This window comes from Vigna radiata, chromosome 10 (genome assembly GCF_000741045.1).
Source record: "Vigna radiata var. radiata cultivar VC1973A chromosome 10, Vradiata_ver6, whole genome shotgun sequence".
In the NCBI taxonomy this organism is placed as follows: domain Eukaryota; kingdom Viridiplantae; phylum Streptophyta; class Magnoliopsida; order Fabales; family Fabaceae; genus Vigna; species Vigna radiata.
The window spans coordinates 6,969,875-6,995,960 of record NC_028360.1 but is presented as its reverse complement, the minus strand read 5'-3'; the positions used below and the strand labels follow the sequence as shown (position 1 = coordinate 6,995,960).

The window sequence follows — 26,086 nt, the reverse complement described above, 5'->3', positions numbered from 1 at the left end:
GTCAAGAAAGGAGTTCTTGAGCAAGAAGAGAAGGCATCATGGCTGATATCCCTGCTGCAAGCTTCCCTGTTCTCATAGACAAAAACTGAAGCAGGTGGAGTGCACAGATGAAGGTCTTGTTCCGGTATCAAGGCGTCAGTGCAATTGTGGAAGAAAAGGGGTCTGGGTCTAGTCTTGATGGTCTTACAGAGAAGCAGAAGGAGAAGCTTAGGATGAAAGATGATAACGCGCTGTTCATCATCCATCAATGCGTAGACGATGCACATTTTGAGAAAATCCAGAATGCAGCCACGACAAGATAGGCTTGGGGTATACTGCTGAGGTGCTATTCTGAAGGAGAAAAAGTAAAAAGGTGAAACTTCAATCCTTGCGAAGGTAGTATGAGCATCTGTTGATGGGTGATGGAGATAGAGCGAGTGATTTCTTTAACACGGTTTTGTCGGTTGCTAACCAGATGAAAGGTTGCGAAGAGACAATTACTGATCTGATGATAGTAGAGAAGATCATGAGATCGTTACCTCAGAAGTTCGATCACATTGTGGTGGTGATGGAGGAGTCAGGAAATATTGAAAAGCTCAAGATAGAAGAACTTCAGAGTTCTTTGGAGGCACACGAGATGAAGATGCGTGAAAGGAATTCTATCAAGCTTGATGAGCAGGCTCTGAAAGTACAGCATTACAAAGGCGATGGCAAAAAAAAATTCCAAGATGTGGAAAGGGAAGTCGGGAAAAGGAAAATGGAAGAAAGATAGTAATGATTATGAGGAACAAGAAGAAAAGAGTGAGTTTATGGAAGGCAAAGACGGGCAGAAGAAGAAGAAAGACAAGAGAAACATTGAATGTTTCAATTGTCACAAAATGGGTCATTACACATCTGAATGTTTCTCTGGCAAAGGTAAACAGAAGAAGGGATTTCAAAACAAGGAAGCTCATCTCGTGAAGGAAGAATCTGATTCAGAACCAATGACTTTGATGGTGATGACAACTACGGATAGCTTAGAGCCATTGACCAATAATTGATATCTTGACTCTGGGTGCTCGAACCATATGACATATAACCGAGAGTGGCTGATTAATTTTGATGGCACCAACAAGAGCAGAGTAAGGTTTGCAAATAATAGTACGTTGATAGTTGAAGGTATGGGCGATATAATCATCAAACGAAGAAATGGTTCACAGGCAGTGATCTCCAGCGTTTTGTTCTTTCCGGGAATGAAATGTAACCTTCTTAGCATTGGGCAGTTGATCAAGAAGGGATTCATTGTGGTCATGGGAAACAACAATAGGATGGAGATCTTTGATGGTCAATAGAAGCTGATTATGAGAAGTACAATATCGAGAAACAAAACATTTCAAGTGAGTTTATATGCAATTGAAACTATGCAGTGTTTAGCAACGGTAAAGGAAGAAGAAAGCTGGTTGTGGCATTTACGTTTTGGCCACTTGAACTTCAGAGACTTGAAGAGGCTTAGTGAGAAGGGTATGGTTTCAGGTATACCAGATGTCTCAGTACCAGTTAAAGCATGCGAATCATGCTTGACAGGCAAACAAACCAGGAAGCCTTTCCAGTCTAGTGTGAAGAAGAGATCAAAGGATTGTCTAGAAATGGTGCACTCTGATGTATGCGGTCTAATTGACGTTCCTTCTTTGGCAGGGAACAAGTACTTTCTTTCCTTTGTTGATGAGCATAGCCGGATGATGTGGGTCTATCTGATCAAAGAAAATAGTGAGGTTTTGGAGGTGTTCAAGAGGTTCAAGGCTCAAGTAGAAAAGGAGAGTGGAAAGGTGCTGAAGATGTTGAAAACTGACGGAGGTGGAGAATATGTCTCACTGGTGTTTGCAAAATTTTTTCAAAATGAAGGAATCAAGCATGAGATTATTGCACCATACACACCCCAACATAATGGTTTAGTGGAAAGAAGGAATATGGTTCATTGTCTAATCAGAGAGAAGGAATTGCCACGCAAATTCTGGGTTGAGGCAGTTTCAACATCTGTATATCTCCTTAACAAATGTCCTACTAAAGGAGTTGAAGGCAAGGTGCCATTGGAGGTATGGACGGGGTCGAAGCAAGCTGTGAGTCATTTGCGGGTGTTTGGCTCGTTGGCGTATGCACACGTAGCAGAGCAAAAGCGCACTAAGTTGGAGGATAAAGGGAAGCCCATGGTGTTTATGGGTTATTGATAAAGATTGATTTAACGTGTTGTGTGTGTATATTTTGTGAACAAATAAACTCCTTCATAGCTTTTACCTTGTTTTATCCTCAAGTTTAGTGTGTTTTCTAGTTTTCTTGTGTTTTATCTAGTATATGCTTGTTTTTACTTCTAATCTCTTTGTTTGAATTGTGAAATAAATGAATAGGAAGCACTTCTAGTAGAAGAAAACAAGCAAGAATTAAAGGGAACATGTTTTGGGACAATAAAAGATTAATTTGAAGCGAATACCCATGTTGGATGCATTTGGAATCGCACAAGAACTTGAATTTTAGAATGCTGTCAAAATTGCTGCCGCTGGGCTACCGCTGGGCTACGGCTTGAGCGCTCTACTCACTGGAATGCTGGTTCTGGGCTACCGCTTGAGCAATTGCTCTCTGGAATGCTACCCCTAGGCTACCGCTGGTCTACCGCTTGAGCGGTGACGACTCTGATTTGGCAAAATGGGTTATTTTAACATGGATCTTGCGACGTTTTGGGCATTCTTCTCCTCCTACACTTCATTCTTCACCTAGAGAGATTGATAGAGGCCCTTGGAGGCTACTTGGGGTGTTGGGAAGCTCTCCCACTCCTCCTTGGGTTTTCAAGCTTCATCAATGGTGATTTTACCCCTTTTGGGTTGAGGAAGAAGATGGGTCACAAATTGGAGATGAAGATGTGAAAGGGAGGCACAAATGGAGTATGGAGTAGCTGCCAAGAACCTTGGGAAAGGCTGTGCATATTCTCTTTGGTTCTAATTTCTTCCCTATCTCTTCAATTTTGTAGAACCCTAAGTTCTCCACCATGGAGGGTTTTTTCTATTTGTTGAGATTAGTTGTAAAACATGGAATTCTTATGTATTTTGTGATGTTAATGATATATGCTTTTCCAATTCATGTTAGTATTCAATTTCTATGCTTAATGCTTGCTTTGGATATATCACCCATGCATGAATTTTGGTTCTTGATATATTGAGAAATACGATTGAACCTAGAATTGAAATTGAATACCTATTGAATGGAATTGAGATGTTTGTGAATGCATGAGAATGAAATGGATGAATTCTAGTCTTGACAAATTGTAAATACACTATGTTAAATTTCTTGCACACCAACTATTTGATAAAATACCAAAAAGAGTTTCTTGTGTTGTTTTTGTGCACTTTGATTTCTAATTGAGTTATAAAAGGAAGAATTATTATGTGTGGCACAAGTCCCTTAGGAGAGAACGATATTTATCACTTGCTACACTGCGACCGGTGCACTTGCCGTTGGTTTTGCAGTCAACAGTTATCATAATACAGGTGCATACAAACTGTATGACCCTGTAAAGTAGAAGATGGTCTTGAGTAGATATGTTGTTGTCCTCGAAAATGAGTGTTGGGATTGGAATCATATGCAATCAAGCATGAAGAAGACCCTGTTGCATGGAGTGTCAAGCGATTTCAATACTGGAGAAGAATCTGAGGAAATATCTGGTGGAAATCGAAGTCTGGATGAAACATCACAGAGACTAGGGAGACAAACGGTGAGGCCATCCAGGTTTTCTGACTATGAAGTATATTCAAATGCAGGTATAGATGAAGATGGAGATGTGATGCATATATCACTGATGGCTGGGGTAGAACCCGTAGAGGTTGATGAAGCTTTAAAGCAACCCGTATGGAAGGAAGTGATGATTGATGAGATTCGATCTATCGAAAAGAACAAAACGTGGCATCTTGTTGATCTACCACCTAGAAAGCGATGCATAGGTGTAAAGTGGATTTTCAAACGAAAATTAAACCCAAATGGCAGCGTATCAAAGCATAAAGTAAGGTTGGTGGCCAGAGGGTTTTTGCAGAAACAAGGGGTGGATTTTGATGAAGTTTTTGCTCTGGTGGCCAGACAGGAGACTATTCGCGTAGTTGTGGCAGTTGCATGTGAAAGAAACTGACAAATGTTTCAACTAGATGTTAAGTTGACATTTTTGCATGGAACGTTGGAGGAAGAGGTGTTTGTGCAACAACCTCCTAGATTCAATGAAAGGGATAAAGAGCATATGGTGTATAGATTGCACAAAGCACTATACGGTTTAAAACAGGCACCCAGAGCCTGGAATAGGAGGATTGACTCGTACCTGCTTGATCTTGGCTTCACCAGATGCATTGTTGAGCATGGAGTGTATGTTAAAGCCTCGGGTGAAAAATTGATTATCATATGCCTTTATGTTGATGCTCTTTTGGTGACAGGATCAAACATAGAAGACATTGAAGAATTTAAGAAGAAGATGCAGACTGAATTTGAAATGACAGATCTTGGAGTGCTCAATTACTTCCTTGGCATGGAATTTGTGCATACTGCAACTAGGATAGTTATGCATCAGCACAAGTATATGAATGATTTGTTTGAAAAATTCAAGATGATCCAATGCAACTCAGTGAAAATTCCGATGGAGGTGAATGCCAAGCTGATGGATGATGATGCAGAGGAAACACTAAATGAAACATTGTATAAACAGATGATTGGATCGTTGAGGTTTCTGTGCAACACTAGACCCGATCTGGCATATTACGTTGGTGTTATGAGTAGATTTATGAATCAGCCTAGGAGAAGCCATTTGCTTGCTGTGAAACGTATAATCAGGTACATTAAAGGCACTGCAAATACTGGAATTTTGTTTCCTTACGGAAGGAATAATCGTGAACTGAAGTTGATTGGTTTCAGTGACTCGGATTATGGAGGTGATGTGGTTGAAAGGAAGAGTACTTCAGGGTACATCTTCTTCCTTAACAAAGCACCTATTTCGTGGTGCTCAAAGAAGCAGTCTACAATTGCATTGTCCAGTTGCGAGGCTGAATATATAGCAGGGTGCTATGGAGCGTGTCAAGGTATCTGGCTTAAAGAGTTACTGTAAGAATTGAAGGTTATGAAGGAGGACACCGTGAAGTTAAGGATGGACAACACCTTGGCTATAAATCTAGCAAATAATCCGGTAAAGCATGGGAAGAGCAAGCATATAGAAGTGAAATATCACTTCCTGAGAGATATGGTGAATAAGAGGAGGATTGAGCTTTCTCATTGCAAGACAGAAGAGCAACTAGTAGATTTGTTTACAAAAGCTTTTGTTGGTGAAAGATTTGATTTCCTAAGGAGAAGTGTTGGTATTGTTTCTATTAGTGGAATTTGAATTAAGGAATAGTGTTGTACTATAATTCAAACCCACACTAGAAGTTTTTTCAGTTTTATTCATGACACAGTTACTGTTTTATGAGTAACTGTTTCTGCTGTATATAAACTCAATGCTTTACTTTCTCAGCCAATAAGAAGTATTCATTCACTCATACTATTCTTTGTTCTCTATTCTTGTGTTGCTCTCTGTTCTGTTCTATTAGATACTGGCGAGTTATCCAGGGTGATGAGGTCGGAGTTACTAGATGTGAGTTTGAGATGCAAGACTATGAGGATCGACAATAATAGTATAACAGAGGTTTGAAAGGGACTTTAACCCCCATTTTTTTTATATATAAATTAAAATATAATTTAAAATATTTTTATAAAATTTTTTATATATATTATATTTTTGACACCGATAAAATTTGTATATATTTATAAAAAGGTTTTGACACTCCAAAAATCTTAATTGAAGATCCATCACTAGACAACGAGGAAGGATTGTCACTATAAATAAGTCTATGTAAGTCTCTGATGGTGAGAGCAATGCAAGTTGATCTGTTGGTGGTGTGTCATGTGTTCGTGTCGAAACACAGAAAAACAAGATGATGAATGGTTTATGTATATGAGGAATATGTTTATATTCTTGCGTTTCTTCAAGATGAGTATAAGTAGTGTTGATGTGAAATTTGTTAATGTTGAAGTTGTGCTGTGGGCTTACTTGCTCTAATATGTGAGATCTTTAGTGAAAGTGTCTTGTTCTCTGGAAGTAATCACCAAAGTTTCACATTGAACGTAAAAAATGCAGTAGACTAAATGAAAAGTTTATGAGTCTTGTTATTCTAACTCAATAAGTCTTTTAATTAAGTGTATATGATACTTGGTTGACATGAGAGAGGTTACAATTTTATTATTGTAAAAGTTGTATCAACTTTATATATATTGACTATTCTTGAATGTAAAACTTAAGATGCAGAATGTAAATTAAATTTATTTATAGGCTTTTATATGTGACTTTACTTTAGTTTAAAGAGATTAATTTGGTTGAACGTAATTTCTTAGAGATTCATCATAAACAAATAAGTATGAAGTAAAAGGGAAATTATATATTGAAGTTCTAATAAAGGAAGAGGTTAAATGTTAATAAATATGAAATAGAAATAAAATAAAAGTGGAGAAGAGATGTTTCTATGTTATCACTACCTAACATGTGGGTAAAAAATATGAATTAGGAAACAAAGAGTAAACTATATATATATATATATATATATATATATTGTTAAAATAAATCTAATTTCATTAAGTAATAAATGATAAAGAAACATATGAATTTGTCTAACTATAAAAAAAATATCCATCAAACACAAATAAAAATTATTAAATTCTAATACTTTAGTGGGAATAATCAAGTGTGCAAGTGAGTGTAAGTTTCACATTGAATAAAAATGTTAAAGTTATAATGTAAGAAAAAAAACATAGGAAAAACTTCTTTTAACAACACCTTTTAACAATTTTTTGACAACGCATATATGGCAGTTTGTGATTGGTCCGTTTTAAATATTTTTTAAACATAAATTCAAATAGACCAATAAAATAATGACACGTGTCCCGTTGTAAAAAAAGTTGTTAAAAAGTGTTGTCAAATTATCATTGTCCAAAAACATAAACTCAATAACATGATATTTTGGTTAAAAATGATGTTAATTCTTTATATAAGTTGCACTTAAGTCATATTTATATAATATTTTCCTAATGAATTTCCTAAAAAAATTCCATGTATGCTATAAGAGTATACGATTTATCTTTGTAATTGACTTAGACCGTTGTGATAATAACAACGCATCAACATTACAATCACAACAATATCACAACCACAGCAATAACGATTTAATTAAAGGTGACTTTATATTTGTGGAGAAATATATCAAGGAACTAATCTTGAGAAAAAGATTGTTGAAAATAATTCAAATATGAGTTTAAGTCTTATATTGATAAAAATGACAAAATTAAACCTCATATAAAAGAAAAACCTATAAAACCAATGTTTTAAGATTTTAAATTAAAAATGATGTGAATTATTTATATTGATTGAACTCAATTCACATATATATAAATGAATGAGCCAATAGGAAAAACCCATCATACTCTTTTAAGATGGTTCAAATACTTTAGAACTGCAATGCTATGTTGTTTGCAATTGCAATCTTGTTATGAACTTTTAAAATAACCTCTTTATCCTGATTTTGACCAATATTTGACTTGATACACGTCAAATCTCATTTTATTATAACCATATGAAAGTAGTGCTCCCTTCATTTCATTTCTTCTCTATATACTAAGAAAAATAACTAATATTTTAGCTAAATTATCATTATACTCGTTTTTCATTTCTATCATTTATAATGGTTGCATATATAAACAAACAATTATGACACCTTTTTTTATGAACTCACCTGACTTATATATTTTAATAAATACACAATATACTTAGAATTGCTTTCCCATCTAATTGGATTATAGCTTATAATACAATATTATTTTTATCTAACAAATTTATAATTAATAATAGAAGAATTTATAAAAATTTCAGTATATATTTATAGTAATATTTAAAAAAATAAATAACACATAAAACAGAGAACAAAATTAGATGAAGAGTGGTTTAAAAATCACAGTTAAAGAAAAATAATTTCTTTCCAAAATTTTGATGGTAAAAAGTGTTAAATTATTGACTGTAAAACTACCACATGGCAAACAAAGTTAATTGAAACAACTACCTATCTGAAAATACAATAAATACAATTTAGTGGTTGTAGAAGTACCACAAATAAATAGGAAAAACAACTTGTCACAAAACATATAATATATACGCTGAAAGGTCAAAGTCACCTAAATGTCACTGGCGCAAAAACGCTGTTTAACGTTACTCATAAGACGTCGGTTCACGTGTAATCCGACGTATAGGAGCAAACAGTGACATTATCGTAAATAGCCTGATAAACTAGACGTCGGTTTTATCCAAAACCAGACGTCTATTAATTTCAAGACGTCAGCACTACAGCACCCCGACGTCTACTAGGCTGCATTTAATGCTTTTCACCTAATTCTCAGGCGCTTAGACGTCACGTAGTCCAAATCCGACGTCTAAAGCATGTCTGGAAGGCGGGAAAGTCAAAAAAATTTTCAATGTTGACGTCGGCATTTCGGGCTACGCGACGTCTATTATACCTGTAATAATTATGTTTACAAAACTCGAGGGCCTGAGACGTCGGCTATTTAGGGCCCCGACGTGTATGTTATTATAGACGCCGGTGGCCCATACCAACAGTCGTGAACATCCCTGACAGGATATCAAACGTCAATCGGTTCAGCTTCCTAGACGTCGATTCCCCCTGACAGAAACCGACGTCTAATGGGTATTCAAAAAGTCAGTTTTAAATGTTCACTTGGACGTCACATTAGTAGGACAACCGACGTCTATAGACGTCGATTTCTGGAGAATAACCGACGCCCAATTCCATTTTAAGTACACCACAACTCTTCGTGGCATTCAGTTTCTGATATCGATCGTCTTCCTCTTCTCCTTTTTCTCTTGCCACACCTATTGTTTTTCTCTCTTTTCGGCATTCTATTGTTGTTTCTCGTCTTCCTCCTCTCCTTTTTCTCTCTTTCATCCCAGGTGCGTGGTTTTTTTTTTATGCTTACAGTTTAAACTTTATTTAGTCTTTCATCTATTATCTTGTGGTTGAACTGATTAAAATTTACTTTCTTTGTGTTGTGTTTTAGTGCAGTTTTGATCCTCTCTTTGGGTAACATAGCACAACATTCTCCCGTTGCTGGTTTCCTCACAAGAAGAGTGGTGATCTTTTGAGTTTTCTATGGCTTCTCGACCCAAAACGGAACTTGGGTCCTTGTCTAGTTCTCGTGTCACCGTAATTTTTTTCTTTTGCGGTTGAATAATGGGAAGTAGTCATGTACTCAGGTTCGGTTTTGGGTTGAATGTCATAGAAGATTCAAAAGACGCAAGCTTTTTTTGTGGGGAAACTAGCGAGAGGAGAGTGTTGCACTATGCTACCAAAAGTCTGGATCAAAATTGCACTAAAACACAACGCCTTTGTTAGACGTCGGTTAGTGCCAAGTTCGACATCTATAAGGAACATAGACGTCGGTTAGTGGCAAGTTCGACATCTATAAGGAACATAGACGTCGGTTAGTGTCATTTTAAACCTCTATATATTCATGTAAACATCGGTTTTATGCATAGGTGGACGTTTATATAGAGAAATTAGACGTCGGTGTGGGTATAAGTAGACGTCTATATGGACGTCGGTGGATATCGTTAACTGACGTTTATATTGACGTTGGTTAAGAGGATTTCCGACGTCCCATGGACGTCACTCTTATATACGTCTGTTGTGTAAGTGACGTTAAAAGCGCAAATTAACCAACGTTAAACAATGTTTCTGCACTAGTGTGTAAATATTCCTGGAACATTATGTAACTATTTATTTATTCAATTTTCACTCTCTCAATAAATTGTTTAATCAAATACCTTAATTTTAAAAAGTACCATAATATAATTTTTATCTATTAAAATTGATATGGTTTAAATTTGCATTATAAACATTCACTACTGGATACTTATAAACTATATCGGCAAAAAATAATATATTAGTTATCTTCAATATATTAGAGTGTTTCATATTAGTTATCTTGTGAGGTATCTCATGAAAGTACAACATAATTGCACTTCTGGTTTGTAGTGTAGATTGAATTTTCAATAATTGTTAAAATAGACTTATATAATGGTAGTTTTTAAACTATTGTTATTTTATTCCTAATGACAACTTTTGAAGAGTTATCGTAAAACAATGACAGTCAATTAGAACCGTAGTCTAAAACAGGGAAAAATAATTACTCGCAATATGATGAGAATTTTTGCTTTAATTCAATTATTAAAAGTTATAAAATGAAAACAGAAGTATGTTGGCCCTGCAAGTTAAACAATAGTAATACAAGAAAGAGATGCTTTTGTGGGTAATTCTAACAATTAAGTGAATTTAAAGTATCAAATATGTAAGATAACCTGTGAGATCAAACTAAAATTTTTAAATAGTTCATAACCACGAGTAAAAATTAAATATGTCTTGATATTGATCTCGCAATATAAATTATCAAAGAACTTGTAAAAGACAAATAAAATAAACATTTGTTTCAAAACTTAGAAATGCAATTAAGTGTGCACAACTAACTATGGCAACTGCAATGAATTGTAACCTAACCCTCTTGGTGTTGTACGCCAAAATAAATGGGAAAGAGCAAAACACGAAACATTTAATGTTGAAAGCTCAAAGTCTTGGTTTGCCTGTATGAAGTACACAACCATTACATTCAAATAGACTTAGTTTATAATTTATTTATTATTCAATTACAAATTCTATTAAAAAAATTAATTAATCATTTTTAATTTAAAATGTAACTACGTAGTTGTCATAAGGTTCAGTTAAACATTGAAGAGAACTTCACAGAAGTTCATCTTGATTATTGTACTTATATTATATTTTTGAAGGCTAAAGGAAAAGATGAAGTAATGCACAAAACTGGAAGAAACTTCAATGCCCTTTGCTCGTCGGTATTTGCCACCAAAACCTTTTGAAGCTTTAAAAATGATGAGAGATTTCTCAAAAGAAGTTGCAGAGATTACAGATGAACATGGAAGCTTGCTAGATTTCCTCGATGATGCAGATAAACTGGCTGATGCTGAAGAAGATGTCAAAAGGCGTGATAGAATGAAGGAAAGGTTGATGAGGCTGAGAGAAGCAGCTTTTCGCATGGAAGATGTGATTGATGAATATTGCATCCGTGTTAAAGAGAAACAACCTCAACATGGTCCTCGATGGGCAGCTTCACTCTCTAAGACTGTCCACAGCATCAAAACCTTCATCCTTCGACTTCAAATAGCGTGTAAGATTCAGGATGAAAAATCAGTTGTTCGTGATGAAAAAGTTGGTTTTGAAAGCCAATATTTTTCAGAAAAAATACTAAACAGTTCTAGAGAAAACAAAAATGTCACGTTTAATCAACTTCGAATGGATCCTCTCTTTATGAAGGAAGAGGAGGTTGTTGGACTTGCTGGACCTACAGAGAGATTGACAGATTGGTTAACAAATGGACGAGAAGAACGCACTGTGATTTCTGTTGTGGGTATTGCAGGAGTTGGAAAAACCACTCTTGCCAAGCATGTTTTTGACAAGGTCCATGACGACTTTGAGTGCCATGCATTGATCACAGTCTCTCAATCCTACACTGTAGAAGAATTATTGAGGAAAATGGTACGCAAACTTTGCAAAGAAAGAAAGGAAGATCCACCTTGTAAAATTTCTACGATGGATAGAGGCTCCTTGATTGAAGAAGTCAGAGATCGCTTGCACCAGAAGAGGTATGTTGTCTTATTTGATGACGTATGGAATGAAAAGTTTTGGGATGACATTCAATCTGCTCTGATTGATGATAATAACAAAAGTAGGATAATAATGACTACAAGGCACGAGAAGGTTGCGATCTTCTGTAAGAAATCTTCTTTTGTTGAAGTGCATAAACTAGAAGAGCCCTTAAAAGATGAATCTTTCAGATTGTTCTGTAGAAAGGCATTTAAATATGGTTCTGCCGGAGGCTGCCCAGAAGAACTCAAAGACATATCTCTTGAAATTGTTAGGAAATGCAAAGGTTTACCTCTGGCAATGGTGGCCATTGGTGGCTTCTTGTCCCAAAAAGATGAAAGTGCAAAAGAATGGAGACTGTTTAGTCAAAATCTAAGTTCAGAGTTGAAGAGGAATCCTGACTTAAATATTATAACAAAAATTATAGGTTTAAGTTATGATAATTTGCCGAGCCCTCTCAGGTTATGTTTATTGTATTTCGGAATGTATCCAAAAGATTATGAAATTGAATCTGAGAGACTGGTTAGGCAATGGGTGGCTGAAGGATTTGTTACCCATGAAGACGGAAAAACTTTAGAAGAAGTTGCACATGAATATTTATTAGGGTTGGTCCGTAGAAGTTTGGTGCAAGTGTCATCATTTTCCATGGAAGGAAAAGTGAAAAAATGTTGTGTTCATGACTTAATACACGATATGATCCGTACAAAAGTGAAAGATACATGTTTTGGAGAGTATATTGGCGGAGGGCATGATCAATCCGAGTCAAGTGAGTTGGTTCGACGTTTGACAATTCAAGCCAACAATGATTTAAATAGACGTATTAAAAGATCACACATTCGGTCAATTATAGTCATTCCAGGAAAAAAAGAAGAACTATTGTCTGTCCACTTGGTAAGAAAAATTCCTACAGATTATATGCTATTGAAGGTACTTGATTTTGAGGGTTGTGGATTACTTTGTGTTCCTAAAAAGTTGGAGAATTTAATCTATCTGAGGTATTTAAGCTTTAGGGGGACGCAGATAAAAGTTCTTCCAAAATCCATTGGTAAGCTCGTGAACTTGGAGACCTTGGATATACAACAAACGCAAGTGTGTAAGGTGCCGAAGGAGATCACAAAGCTTAGAAAGTTACGGCATCTTCTGACACCTGACTCTGTGTCTTCTTCAATTGAATGGAAGGATATTGGAGGCATGACAATGCTGCAAAAGATACCACAAGTGCGCATGGAGGATGATGGAGTGGCCATTAGAGAGGTAGGGAAGTTAAAGCAGTTAAGAAATCTGAGGGTGCTTTGTTTCAGCGGAGAGCACATTACTTTACTTTTCTCCTCAATCAATGAGATGGAACACTTGCAGGCACTACGCATTGAAAAATCTGGTGATCGCAGCGTAGTTGACTTGAACACTACGTCACCTATGTTTCCTAGGTCAAGACTTAGGAAGCTTTTCCTTGATATAAAGTTAGAAAAGTTACCAAATTGGATTCCCCAACTCCATGATCTTGAGAGATTGATCTTGCGCCACTCTGACTTAACCAATGATCCCTTGGAATCACTAAAAGATATGCCTAGTTTGTTGGTTCTCTCTTTATCCCACGCTTATGAAGGTCAAACTTTGCATTTTAAATCTGGAGGGTTCAAGAAACTAAGAAAGCTAAATCTGGAACATCTTTGGAACTTGAATTCGATCCTTATTGATGAGACAGCTCTGCAGTCTTTGGAACATCTTAATTTGAAAGGCCTTGATGAACTCAGAACTGTCCCCGATGGAATTCAACATCTGAAGAAACTTAAATTTCTTCTTGTCCCTTCTATGCCAACTCAATTTGTTAAGGAAATCGATCGCATTGGTAAAAACCAGCACTGGGACATCAATTATGGCTATATGTGATCTGCGGTACGTATTTACCATTATAAGATTTTCACCACTATAATCTTTTATGTTAGTATTTTATGCTCTGAATTGGTAGGTGTTGACCTCAACTTAAGAATTACGTTTTTTCTACTTTGGATGTTTATAACTGTCATGAAGATGAACACTTTAAACGTGCGATTTAGGAAGAAGTTTAGTCCTTCTGTGGTAATTTTGTAAGTATATACTGGAGTAAATTTAGTGAGTATTTAGTATTACTTTATGATTAAAGCACATTATAAATTTATCTACCTTTGATTGTGTTAACTTTAATGTTCGTAATTCTAGATCTTCCACTCACTATTGTACAATCGTGAATTTTAGGAAAGCTGTAAGTGAATATTCCCTCTCAAGTTCTCTCTCGTGCGATCCTAGAAGCGGTGGATCTCGATTTGATGATTCAAAGTGCAAAGCCTATCTATTTGTCATGATGTTTTCTAAGCTTCCTTCAGTTTTACCCTCTTTTCTTTTCCAAAATGTGTATTTAACTTTTAGTTTAGGGGTGAAGAATCCTAACTGCAACTTGATGTTAGATTTAATTGAAGTTCATTTCTGTAATCGCTTTTCCGTTTCTATTCCCTTTATAAATTGGTCACTTTACTTATAGGCTATGGTGACTTGTTTTCGTGATGAGATGAATTGAAAATTTACCATATATTATTATATGGGCCACTAATTTAAAAATTTGGTAGCTTGATATGGTATGGATATGGTGACAGATAGCATTAAGAAAATTGCAAATTCAAGTTCTCCAATGCTCCCTCAGAAACTAGTGAAGATCCTTTCTCAGAAAGTCAAACTAGCATATGTTTTTGAAGAAGTGAATCGTACATTAATTTGCCAGTACAAATATTATGAGCAAAACCAATATTAACTGTACAATATTAGCTACGTGTCATACACTAAATAATGGAGCAGCGATGATCAAAATTGGCCATATATGATGTTGAAGAACATAAAGTTTTGCACTCACCAAGAAGAAAAAAGAGAAAATAGCTAAAATGGCAGAAACTGCAGTGTCCTTGGCTGGTCAGCATGTGGTTCCAAAAATTTTGGAAGCTGAGAGATCTTTCAAAAGAAGTTGCAGACGTCAAAGATGAACTATAAAAGGCTTTCAAGATTTCCTCAATGATGCAGATGTTAAATTTAGAGAAGATTGAACGAGAAAATTGTGTCTCCTCTTGCTGGAGAACTTTCATATATATATATACAAATAATTGCAATATGTCAAGCTGATTTTTAGCCCACTAAATAAGCTAAATTGTCATATATACATTTACTACAGCTAATTATCCTAATTAAGAGAATAACAGTTACAAATAAATGTATAATTGCATATCTTTGACATTCATTCTGTTGACATCCCCCCTCAAATTGATGTTGGTGAATCTACAAGCATCAATTTGCCAAGTAGAAAATTGTGACACTGGCGTGGCAATGATTTAGTGAAAATGTCAGCTATTTGAACAAATGTGGAGACATGTGGTAAATTGATGACTCTACGATCATACGCTTCTCGGATAGAGTGACAATCGACCTCGATGTGTTTCGTCCGTGCATGGTAAACTAGATTTGCGGTAATCTGTATGGCACTGGTGTTATCAACATGAAGTGGAGTGGGTTGTGCTTGAGACAATCCAAGCTCTGTAAGAAGACCACGAAGCCATATTATTTCAGAACAAGCAGCAGACATTGCGCGATATTCTGCTTCAGTGGAAGACTTAGAGACTGAATCTTGTTTCTTACATTTCCATGAAATAGGAGCATTCCCTAAGAACATACACCAGCCAGTAGTTGATCTCCTAGTATTTGGACAACCAGCCCAATCAGTGTCACTATATGCTTGGAGTTGAAGAGATGAATTACCAGGAAAGAATAAGCCACGACTTGAGGTGCCAAGGAGATATTTAATGATACGCTGCACTGCTGAAAAATGGAAGTGTCTTGGAGATTGCATGAACTTACTAACAATGTGAACAACAAAAGAAATATCAGGACGAGTGATAGTCACATAGATGAGACTACCAACTAGTTTCCGATATTGAGTGGGATCGTCAAGAAGCTCTCATTCATGTTGTCTATATTTAACATTAACTTCCATTGGAGTGTCAACAGGGGTAGCATTGGTGAGTCTCGCTAGTTGGACCAAATCTTGAATATATTTATGCTGATTTACAAAAATGCCTTCAGGATGGTAATGCACCTCTAAACCCAAGAAATAATTGAAATGGCCTAACTCTTTCATGTGAAAATTTGAATGCAGCATTTGTTTGATTCTAGAAATAACATCTTAATCAGAACCAGTGACCACAATATCATCCACATAAACTCTGTGAAAAGGATTCTTTGATATATCAAAGGTACGACAAGCTTTGGCCTATACTACTCCATTTCTAATGATTACAAGCTTGTTGAATATAATGACAGTGACTGGAGTGGAGATATGGATGACCGAAAGAGCACAAGTGGATTTGTGTTCTACATGGGAGACACAACCTTTACTTGGATGTCCAAGGAGCAACCTATTGTCACTTTGTCTACATGTGAAGCAGAGTATGTAGTTGCAGCTTCATGTGTTTGCCATGTTGTTTGGCTACGCAACCTATTGAAGGAGTTAAGCTTGCCACAAGTGGAGCCAACAAAGATTTTCGTGGACAACAAGTCGGCAATAACATTAGCAAAAAACCCAGTCTTCCATGATCGAAGTAAGCACATCCACACTAGTTACCATTACATTAGAGAATGCATTAGCAACAAGGATGTGCAAATGGAATACGTGAAGGCGCATGATCAAGTAGCAGATATCTTCACCAAACCGCTAAAGAAAGAAGTCTTTATGAAGTTGAGAAGTTTTCTTGGAGTACAAAATCAAGTTTAAGAGGGAGTGTTGAAATATAAATTGATTTTGTATTATTGGGCCTATAAGATAAAAGCCCAAGACTATAGAAGGCTCAAATAGAATTCTAGAAAATCCTACCTAGAAGATTCTAGAATGATGTACAAAAATATCTAGGGATGTTTATCCATAAGATGTTGCTAGATAAGTTTATAATTATAGGAATGTTTTAGAAAGTTCTAGAGAATGAATTATAGCCCTTAGATGAATGTTGTGGTGGCAAGATCCTAACCATTGGTTAAGGAGGTGCCACTAGTATAAATAGGGGATGATTATATCATTTGTAAGCAAGCCAAAAAACGATTACAAGCATTCAATACAACAAGCCTTTCCTTCTCTCAAAAATCTTTCAACCTCTCTCAATCTTAAACACTTCCTTCTAGCTTTTAAAGTTTCCTCCCAACAGTTTATGTTCGGGATTAATCATTATTTATCTATGATGATTTATAGTTATTTACTATGGGTTTGTAGAAAATCTTAAGGATGATGTTCCTCAAAGCTTTGGGCTTTCCTGGGATTCACCGAGGATCATCAAAGACTCATATTTTTAGGGACTGAAGATATTTATTAACAATGAGATATGAGCCAAAACTCATATAAGAAATTAACATTATTTAATCCAAGTTTTAAGACAATTAGTTTGTGAGTCTTTTTCTCTGTTCAATTTTTTTTTATTTTAACTTCAAGATTTAGACTTACACTTTAATTTTTTTAGCCAAGAGAAACTTTTTGAACTATACTTCTTTGTAATTATGGTCTATACCAGGGCTAATGGAAGATAGATGTTACTTTAGATTCTACTGTCAAATAATTGATGGATTCGAGATAGGAGAGAATGAATAACATCCAACTTTCATCCATACTTAGCATAAAAAAAAAGGAGAGAATGGATAACATCCAACTTTTATCCATACTTAGCATAAAAAAATTACCTCACCTGCACATTATAAAGAATTAACATTACTCTCTATCCAAATCCTTAAGGTAATGAGTATTTCATCTTTATATAGTGTTCTACTTTCTCACACTTGAATTCCCAACAGATATGACTACTTAGTTGTCCTTCCTAAAAGGAATGTGTTAGGTCCAACAGTTATCACGACAAAATGTATAACTTATAATTAGAGTACAAGTTTCCCACTTGAGACCATAACATCTTATGAACACTAAGATTTATGATTTAGTTAACCTCTTTGTCATAAAACAATTGATAACTTTGAAATTTTTGAGAGATCGCATCTCTCTCAAACTACTTGACACTGGTCCATAATCTTTATCACTCCTAGCCTGTAACTACTTGACAATGTCGACAAGAGAGTTTGTCATGTACATAAGCATGGATCATAGTAATCTTTCTACCTAAATTGGTTGGAAAAATAATTTGGATGTTGGGGAGAATTCGCCAAACTAGTATAGTAAGTGGTGAATAAGTGATTATTTAATATTTATGTAAAGGGATCAACAAACATAATACTAGTAAGTTGTTGGATTTCTGGTCTAATATTTATGTAGGCACTGAACTATCAAGGATAAAATTGAGTTCCAAAATACACAAGTTTGAAAGAGTTGTAAAGGCAAAACAAAATGAAAGGATTACGGACTCAAAAAATTATTATGCTAGAAATAAAAAATTGCATATGGGAAAGCAGGATAGTACAATATTGGCCAGTAAATCCTACCGTACACCATCACCTTGCTAGGGATGGCAACGAGTCGAATCGGACACGGATAGTGTCTACCCGCAACCCGACCCATCGAATAAAATTCTATCCGCTACTTGCCGGGGATACCCGAAAAAAAAAATATCTTATACATTTTAAAATAAAATTTAAATAAAATTACAAAATATATATAATATAATATTTCTTAAATTAAATATAAATTAAAATTTAATTTTAATTAAATTTAACCTAATAAAATATAATTTAATTTAATTTTTAATTAAATTTAATTAAAAAATATATAAATTAGTTTTTTTTATTATTTTTTCAAGTAACAGTACCCGTAAGTCGGATAGTGTACTATCCATACCCGACCGTTTAGAAGCGGATATTAAAATATCCGCTACCTGTTACCCGCGAGTAGTAAATATCCATAGGTAGTAACTACCTGCCGCGAATTTTACTCGCAGATAGTGGTACCCGCATATTATTTTGCCATCCGTACACTTTGCCATCCATTATGAGAGAAAATTAGTATTTAAGCTAATACTGATAATTAGTGTCGGCTTTTTGTTGCAATGTATTCGACACTCAACTCATAGAAGATAAGTTGTTTGACATCGACTTTCAAGATCAACTCAACTTTAGCTAGTGTGGGCTTGACCGACATTAATTTATCATTAGTTTTTATATTTATTTTTTAATTGGGTGTTGCTTTCTCCACCTTCTCCAAGTGGGTCATGCACCTCCCTACTATTTTAATTTATTTCAAAAATATATTACATCTTCCCATTATTTTCAATTTATTTCAAAAATATATTACATCTCCCCATTATTTTCTTTTGTTCCAAAAATACCCTACACCTCCTCAGTATCCTTAACAATCTTTCTCTTTCTCTCTCTACATTAATGGATCATCTACATGGCTCATTAATGGAGCATTTCCATTACTCAAATTTGAACTTGTGATATATATTTTTAAATAAGTTTGATTCAATCTTATTTTCGCTATTGAATATATTTTTTTCTTTTCAAATTACTTAATAAATGGTAAAATTTTATTCTAAATTTATAGAAAAATGTTTATATATATGTGTGTTTTTTTTACATATAATATCTATAATTTTTGACATTATATTATATTTTAACTCACTGACATATTTGACTCAAATAATTTNAATAAAATATTTAATTTATTAGATAAATAATATAAAAATATTATTAAATACTTAAAATATAAAAAAAAAAGTTATTTGTTAAAGATTTATAATTTATTTAGTTCTTTCGTCATTAAAAAGTTAGTATATAATAATAATAATAATAATATATCATTATTTACTATTAATATTATTATGTTTATTATTTTGTATTTGCATCTAACTTTTAATTTTATAAAATGGAAATTGTGGAAGTACTATTGAACTTTCTTCTAAATCTTATATTTTGTAATATATCACAAATTCAAATCTGAAGCATGTAAATGCTCCATTAATATAGAAAGAAAGAGAGAGATGAGGATAGTGGAGAGGTGTAGGGTATTTTTGGAATTTTTAGAATAAAAGAAAATAATGTAAAGATGTAAAATATTTTTAAAATAAATTAAAATAGTGGGTACAGGACCCACTTGGAGAGGTGGAGGGGACAATACCTTTTTAATTTAAACGTTAAGACATTTTTATTTTTTTCAGTATTATTTTAATTTGCGTAAACTTGGCCAATGCCAAGGATAATCATTTGTTGAGAATAATCCAAGTCTAGGTGTTACATTAGAAGAAATAAAAAAATAAATAAAAACGACATATAATTCTATTATTTCGAAGTTTTAGTTTAGCACTGATGTCATCCTTTATATAAGTTAAATTTATGTCAAATATATATCATATTTCCTCGACTCTCTTGAAAAAGAAAATAGACCCATCAAACTTTTAATAAAATGTACACTATCAGTATGAGGAAATTTATTAATGTAAAGAAAATGATGTGATGATATTTTTATAAGAAGTTAGATAAGAAAATTATGAGTGTAGAATTTTTTTATCTTTTTAAATTAAAATAATATATGGTTTATATTAATATGAAGAGCATACATAGATTGAAAATATAAAACTTAGTTAATAATAACTTAAATAAATATTAACTTAAATAAATATGGATATTCAGATTAAAACAATCTATGGTTGGTAATCCATATTAGGAACTCATGAATTTAGAATATATAAATTAGTGTTGTTTAAACTAATACTAACTTAAATAAATAAAATATTAAAAATAAATAAGGTTAGTGTCTATTAAGTTAATGATAACCTTATTTTTTTAATATGTTTTTTTAAATATTAGTATCTTTAGGTGATGCTACCTTAAACAAATATAAATATTAAAAATGAATAATCTATTTTGTGATCGATTAGACTCGTTAGTTTGTTCTTCGAAGTAGGATTATCATATGATCTCAATCACACATTTATAAGTTGTTTTGTTTGTCTGAACTCGTGATTCACAACCGATTTGATGGTTGACCATCCGAATTATAGTTGACCATCTAAGATATAATTGACCATCTAAGATATAATTGACCAGATTAATCAAACTAGAGTAAGAAAAACAAACAGAGGAGAAAAGTAGTCGACATGGATTAGACAACTAAGAGGGTACAAGTTTTAAGTGTAATCTTCTCACTAGTTACACCTCCCATTCGATGAGGCAAATTATTATCTGTTTTTTAAAATTGAGGCTTATCACGAGCCTTTAGATGTTTAGGGAGTCATGGAAGAGAATTGCGAAGTACTTTCACTGTCATACAATCCCATCATGGAAAATCATGTCTCTTTACTTGCATTTCAACAATCATCTTCACTAAGATCCCGACTTTAAAAACAAAGAAAATTGGAATTATTTATTGAGAATCCTTCGATTCTCGTCACTGTCGTGTTAGGACAGTGTGTTGTTTTCTGTTTTTAGTTTGTTATTTCAGTTTTCCCGTTCTCCCCCTTCGGAACTCTATATATTAGAGTTCCTTCCCTTTTTCCCTTCAGAACATTGTATACTTTTTNATAATTGTATGAAAGCACTCAATATAATAAAAGCATTTGTTTTTCTTACCGTTCTCTTCACGATCTACGTTTTCCTCTTCTTCGTCGACGGGAACTGCCGCCGCACTGGAGCTGCGCCGGCCACCATCGCCTTCTTCTCTCTCTACGATCAGAGGAGAGCTCTCGCATCTTTCTCTCTCTTACCAACACTCAGACGCACTCTTCTGCCACGTACACTCTCCTCATCTCAGAAATATCACCTAGACGGGCCAAGATGGAATGAGCCATTAGTGCACAGTGCACAAACCCAAACTAATATGGTATCAGAGCAAGTCTAGTACCTGCTATGCTTCCGTTGCCATCGCTGCTGATTCTTGACGCTTCTTGGGCTACGTTTTTGGGTTTCTTTCTGCAGCCATGGATCAAACCGACCAATCCACAAATCCCACTAGCCCTTTCTATCTGCACCCTGGAGAAAACCCAGGTTTGACTCTCGTAACCCAGATTCTTAACGAAAGTAACTACTCTTCTTGGAGCAGGGCCATGAAGAGGGCTCTGCTTTCCAAAAATAAAATCAAATTCATCGACGGGTCCATAAAGAGACCCAAGAAAACGGATGCTACCTATGATGCCTGGGAGAGATGCAACGTTATGATATTGTCCTGGATCACAAAAACCTTATCACCACACATTGCCGAGAGTGTTATCTATGTGGAAGAAGCAAAAAATTTATGGGACGAGCTTAAGGAGAGGTTCTCCAAAGGAGATTACTTCAAGATCTCAGACTTATTATAGGACATACACTCAATTAAGCAAGGAGAACGTGGAGTTAGTCAATTTTTTACTGATTTGTAGATTCTATGGGAAGAACTAGAGTCTTTAAGACCCATTCCTACATGCACTTGTGAGATTCCTTGCAATTGTGATTTGTCCAAGGTTTCATTGAAATATAGAGAAGTTGAGCATGTAATTTGCTTTTTGAAAGGTTTAAATGATTCTTATAACACTGTCAGGACACAGATCCTTCTAATGGATTTACCTAATGTTAACCGTGTTTTCTCCCTTATTATGCAACAAGAAAGACAGGAAAAGCAAAATCCTACAGAAACCAGAGTTCTGGCAAATGTTGCTGACAAAAATAATCAATGGAGGATTGATCAGAATTGGAGGAATCATGGAAGAGGTAAAGGAACTCGTGGTCAAGGCAGAGGAAGAGGAAGAAACCAAAATTATGGAAAGCAGTGTTCTTATTGCAACAAGATGAATCACACAGTTGATGAGTGCTATTCTAAGCACGAATTTCCTCCTTGGTATAAGAAAGAAGATAAAAGGAATGACTGGAATTCTGTTAATGTTTGTCAAAATAATGCAGAATCTGAAGGCATCTTGAAGGCACAACAACAACAAATTAACAGCAACTGTAATGCTAATCCCTTTACACCAGAACAGATGCAGAAACTCCTAAGAATAATAGACAAGGTTGAAGAACCATCTCCTCACAAGATCAATCAAGTACAGAGGAAAGAAACTGAGAATAAACCAGGTAATCNTTCCTGGATTATTGATACTNGTGCAACAGACCACGTTACACATGACAAAACCAATTTCATTGCCTTTTACAAAATCAAACCTATTTTAGTCAATTTACCAAATAAAACCACCATTACTGCTGAACATGCTGGCACTGTACAATTTAATGAAAATTTTATCATCTTCAACGTTCTTTATATACCTAGTTTTTGTTTTAACCTTGTTTCTGTCCAAAGTCTTATCAAAGACTTGGATTGCAATCTAACTTTTTCTACTGAGAATTGTCAAATAAGGCAGAATTGTTCATTGAAGATGATTGGATGTGCTAAACCTTGGAATGAACTCTATTATCTACAAGACTTTCCCAAATCTGGTCAAAGAAATGTTTCAAAGGTTGTTTACTCGTTTAAAAAGATTGATGTTAACCTGTGGCATCATAGACTAGGTCATCCTGGTTCTAATGTTGTAAAACACATATGTTAAATGTTTCCTTATGTCAAAATCAATACTGATGTTGTATGTGATACTTGTCATTTTGCTAAACAACATAGGTTACCTTTCACTAAAAGCTTCTCTGTTACCACTGAATGTTTTGAGATTATACATTGTGATATTTGGGGTCCTCTGAATACTGTTTCTGTTCATGGGCATAGATATTTTCTTAGCATAATTGATGACTACACCAGACACACATGGATTTTCCTAATGAATAACAAAGGGGAAACCAGAAACCTATTACAGAATTTTATCATTAAAGTCTTTAATCAATTTAATAAAATGGTAAAAATTGTCAGGTCTGACAATGGACCAGAGTTTAACTGTGTGAGTTTTTATGATATGCATGGAATCATTCATCAAAAAAGTTGTGTTGAGACACCTGAACAAAATTCTGTGGTTGAGAGAAAACATCAACATATACTCAATGTGGCACGAAGTCTCCTTTTTCATTCTAATATACCTAAGGTTTATTGGTCATATGCTATAGGACATGCTGTTTGTTTGATAAACAGATTGCCTTCCCCTGTTCTTGGCAACAAATCTCCTTATGATATGCTTTACAATCTTCCTCCTACTTAGATTTGAAAATTTTTGGATGCTTATGTTTTGCCTCTACACTTGAAAACAATAGAAACAAATTTGATCCGAGAGCTAGAAAAGGGGTTTTTCTAGGATATAAACATGGTGTCAAAGGCTATATTGTCTTAGACATAAACACCAAAGAGCTTTTTATAAGCAGAAATGTGATATTTCATGAAGAAGTTTTTCCCTATAAGAACTTACAAGACAGCCAGTAAAACACAGAAAATGAGAAAAATAAAGATGAGTCTTTCATTGATTTCTCAAAGGATTATTATCCCACTAATGAAGACAGACATGATGAATTAGAAGACTTTGATCAAGAAGAAGAGATGCAGACTCTTGCTGACAATGATTACAATCTAGAAAATCACAGATAGAGAAGATCCGAAAGGACCAGAAAGACCCCTGCATATCTGGAAGATTATGTTCATCAGGTGAACCAATCCTTGACTATGAAAAATAAACTTAAAACTCCTTATCCTATTTCTAAATTGCTATGCTGTGATAACTTGTCAGAAAAGCACTCAAAGTATATCATGGCTGTCACTGGAAACAAGGAACCTCAGACTTACAATGAAGCTAGAAATAAAAAAGAGTGGGTTGAAGCCATGCAGAAAGAAATTAAGGCATTACAGGACAATAATACTTGGTATCTCACATAGTTACCTCCTGGAAAAATCCCTATAGGATGCAAGTGGGTATATAAAACCAAGTTTAGAGCTGATGGCAGCATTGAGAGGCATAAAGCCCGTTTAGTTGCAAAGGGTTACACCCNGCAGGAAGGNATTGACTATCTTGATACTTTTTCACNANTNGCAAAACTTACTACTGTTAGATTCCTGATAGCCATTGCAGCCTCTAATAATTGGTTTTTACACCAATTAGATGTTGACAATGCGTTTCTTCATGGTGATCTTAATGAAGAGGTGTACATGTAACCACCTCCAGGAATGGACACTCACAAAAAGGAACAGATTTGCAAACTAACTAAATCTCTATATGGCTTGAAACAAGCAAGCAGACAATGGTTTGAAAAGTTGTCTTCTTACCTGATTTCTGTTAACTACAAACAATCAAAATCTGATCACTCATTATTTACTAAAAGAACAGATACTTGCTTTACTGCCTTGCTTGTCTATGTGGACGACATTGTTTTGGCAGGAAATTCAATGGAGGAAATCACATACATCAAAGAGCTCTTACATAATAAATTTCGCATAAAGGACCTTGGAGAACTCAAGTACTTTCTTGGACTAGAAGTTGCTAGATCTAAGAAAGGAATTCACCTATGTCAAAGGAAGTATGCCTTAGACATACTTGAAGAAACAGGAATGGAAGGGTGCAAACCTTCTACTACACCCTTCCTTAGAGACACAAGTCCTCTGTACAAATCAGATAGTCACCTTAATGATCCTGGACCTTACAGACGTTTAATAGGGAAGTTACTCTACATTACCAATACCAGACCTGATCTATGCTATACAATCAACTTACTTAGTCAATTTATGCAGGCACCTACAGAACACCACTATCGGGTCGTTCAACATGTGCTTAGATATATCAAATCTACACCCAATGAAGGTCTTTATTTTTCTGCTGACTCTCTTATGCACTTAAAAGGTTTTAGTGACTCCGATTGGGCCACTTGCCCAAATACTAGAAGATCAACCACAGGTTTTTGCATCTTTCTTGGGAATTCACTTGTTTCCTGGAAATCTAAGAAGTAGAAGACTATTTCCAGATCCTCCACTGAAGCTGAGTATAGAGCCATTGCTGCCACTGTATGTGAAATACAGTGGCTCCACTATCTATTACAAGATCTTCAAATTGAAGAATCCAGAATTCCTGCCCTATATTGTGACAACAAGTCTGCTCACCACATCGCTCATAATCAGAGCTTTCACGAACGCACCAAGCATATTGAGCTTGACTGCCACGTTGTTCGTGAAAAACTCCAAGACGGTCTTCTGCACCTTCTCTCAGTATGCTCTGACGAACAATTGGCCGACGTTTTTACGAAGTTCCCTCATCGTGTTAACTTTCAGAAAATTATTCCCAAGCTTGGACTGGTTGATATACACCGTCCAGCTTGAGGGGAGGGTATTGAGAATCCTTCGATTCTCGTCACTGTCGTGTTAGGACAGTGTGTTGTTTTCTGTTTTTAGTTTGTTATTTCAGTTTTCCCGTTCTCCCCCT

At 34.9% G+C, this 26,086-nt stretch overlaps 3 protein-coding genes across 3 annotated transcripts; 2 read left to right on the top strand and 1 right to left on the bottom strand.

Moving 5' to 3' along the window:
• Positions 1-10,937: 10,937 nt before the first annotated feature.
• Positions 10,938-14,359, top strand: LOC106774736 (disease resistance protein RPM1; the record flags this gene model as incomplete). Its single annotated transcript, XM_014661775.2, has 2 exons — positions 10,938-13,679; positions 14,019-14,359. A coding segment is annotated over one exon (2,736 nt), but the record flags the coding sequence as incomplete, so codon positions are not given.
• Positions 14,360-15,063: 704 nt separating this feature from the next.
• Positions 15,064-15,651, bottom strand: LOC106774735 (uncharacterized mitochondrial protein AtMg00810-like). Its single transcript, XM_014661774.1, has one exon. It carries the CDS (start codon positions 15,649-15,651, stop codon positions 15,064-15,066), a length of 588 nt encoding a protein of 195 aa, XP_014517260.1.
• A 9,189-nt stretch (positions 15,652-24,840) lies between these two features.
• LOC106774734 (uncharacterized mitochondrial protein AtMg00810-like) lies at positions 24,841-25,983 on the top strand. The gene is made up of 2 exons (XM_014661773.1): positions 24,841-25,564; positions 25,646-25,983. Exons 1-2 carry the CDS (start codon positions 24,841-24,843, stop codon positions 25,981-25,983), a joined length of 1,062 nt encoding a protein of 353 aa, XP_014517259.1.
• Positions 25,984-26,086: the final 103 nt, after the last annotated feature.

What these genes read in the sequence shown, in the direction of transcription:
- LOC106774735 (XM_014661774.1), bottom strand. Translation starts at nt 15,651, where the DNA reads ATGCAATCTCCAAGACACTTCCATTTTTCAGCAGTGCAGCGTATCATT.
- LOC106774734 (XM_014661773.1), top strand. Translation starts at nt 24,841, where the DNA reads ATGGACACTCACAAAAAGGAACAGATTTGCAAACTAACTAAATCTCTA. An exon ending in TACTAGAAGATCAACCACAG is followed by an intron (nt 25,565 to 25,645) that starts GTTTTTGCATCT and finishes CCTCCACTGAAG; the next exon opens with CTGAGTATAGAGCCATTGCT.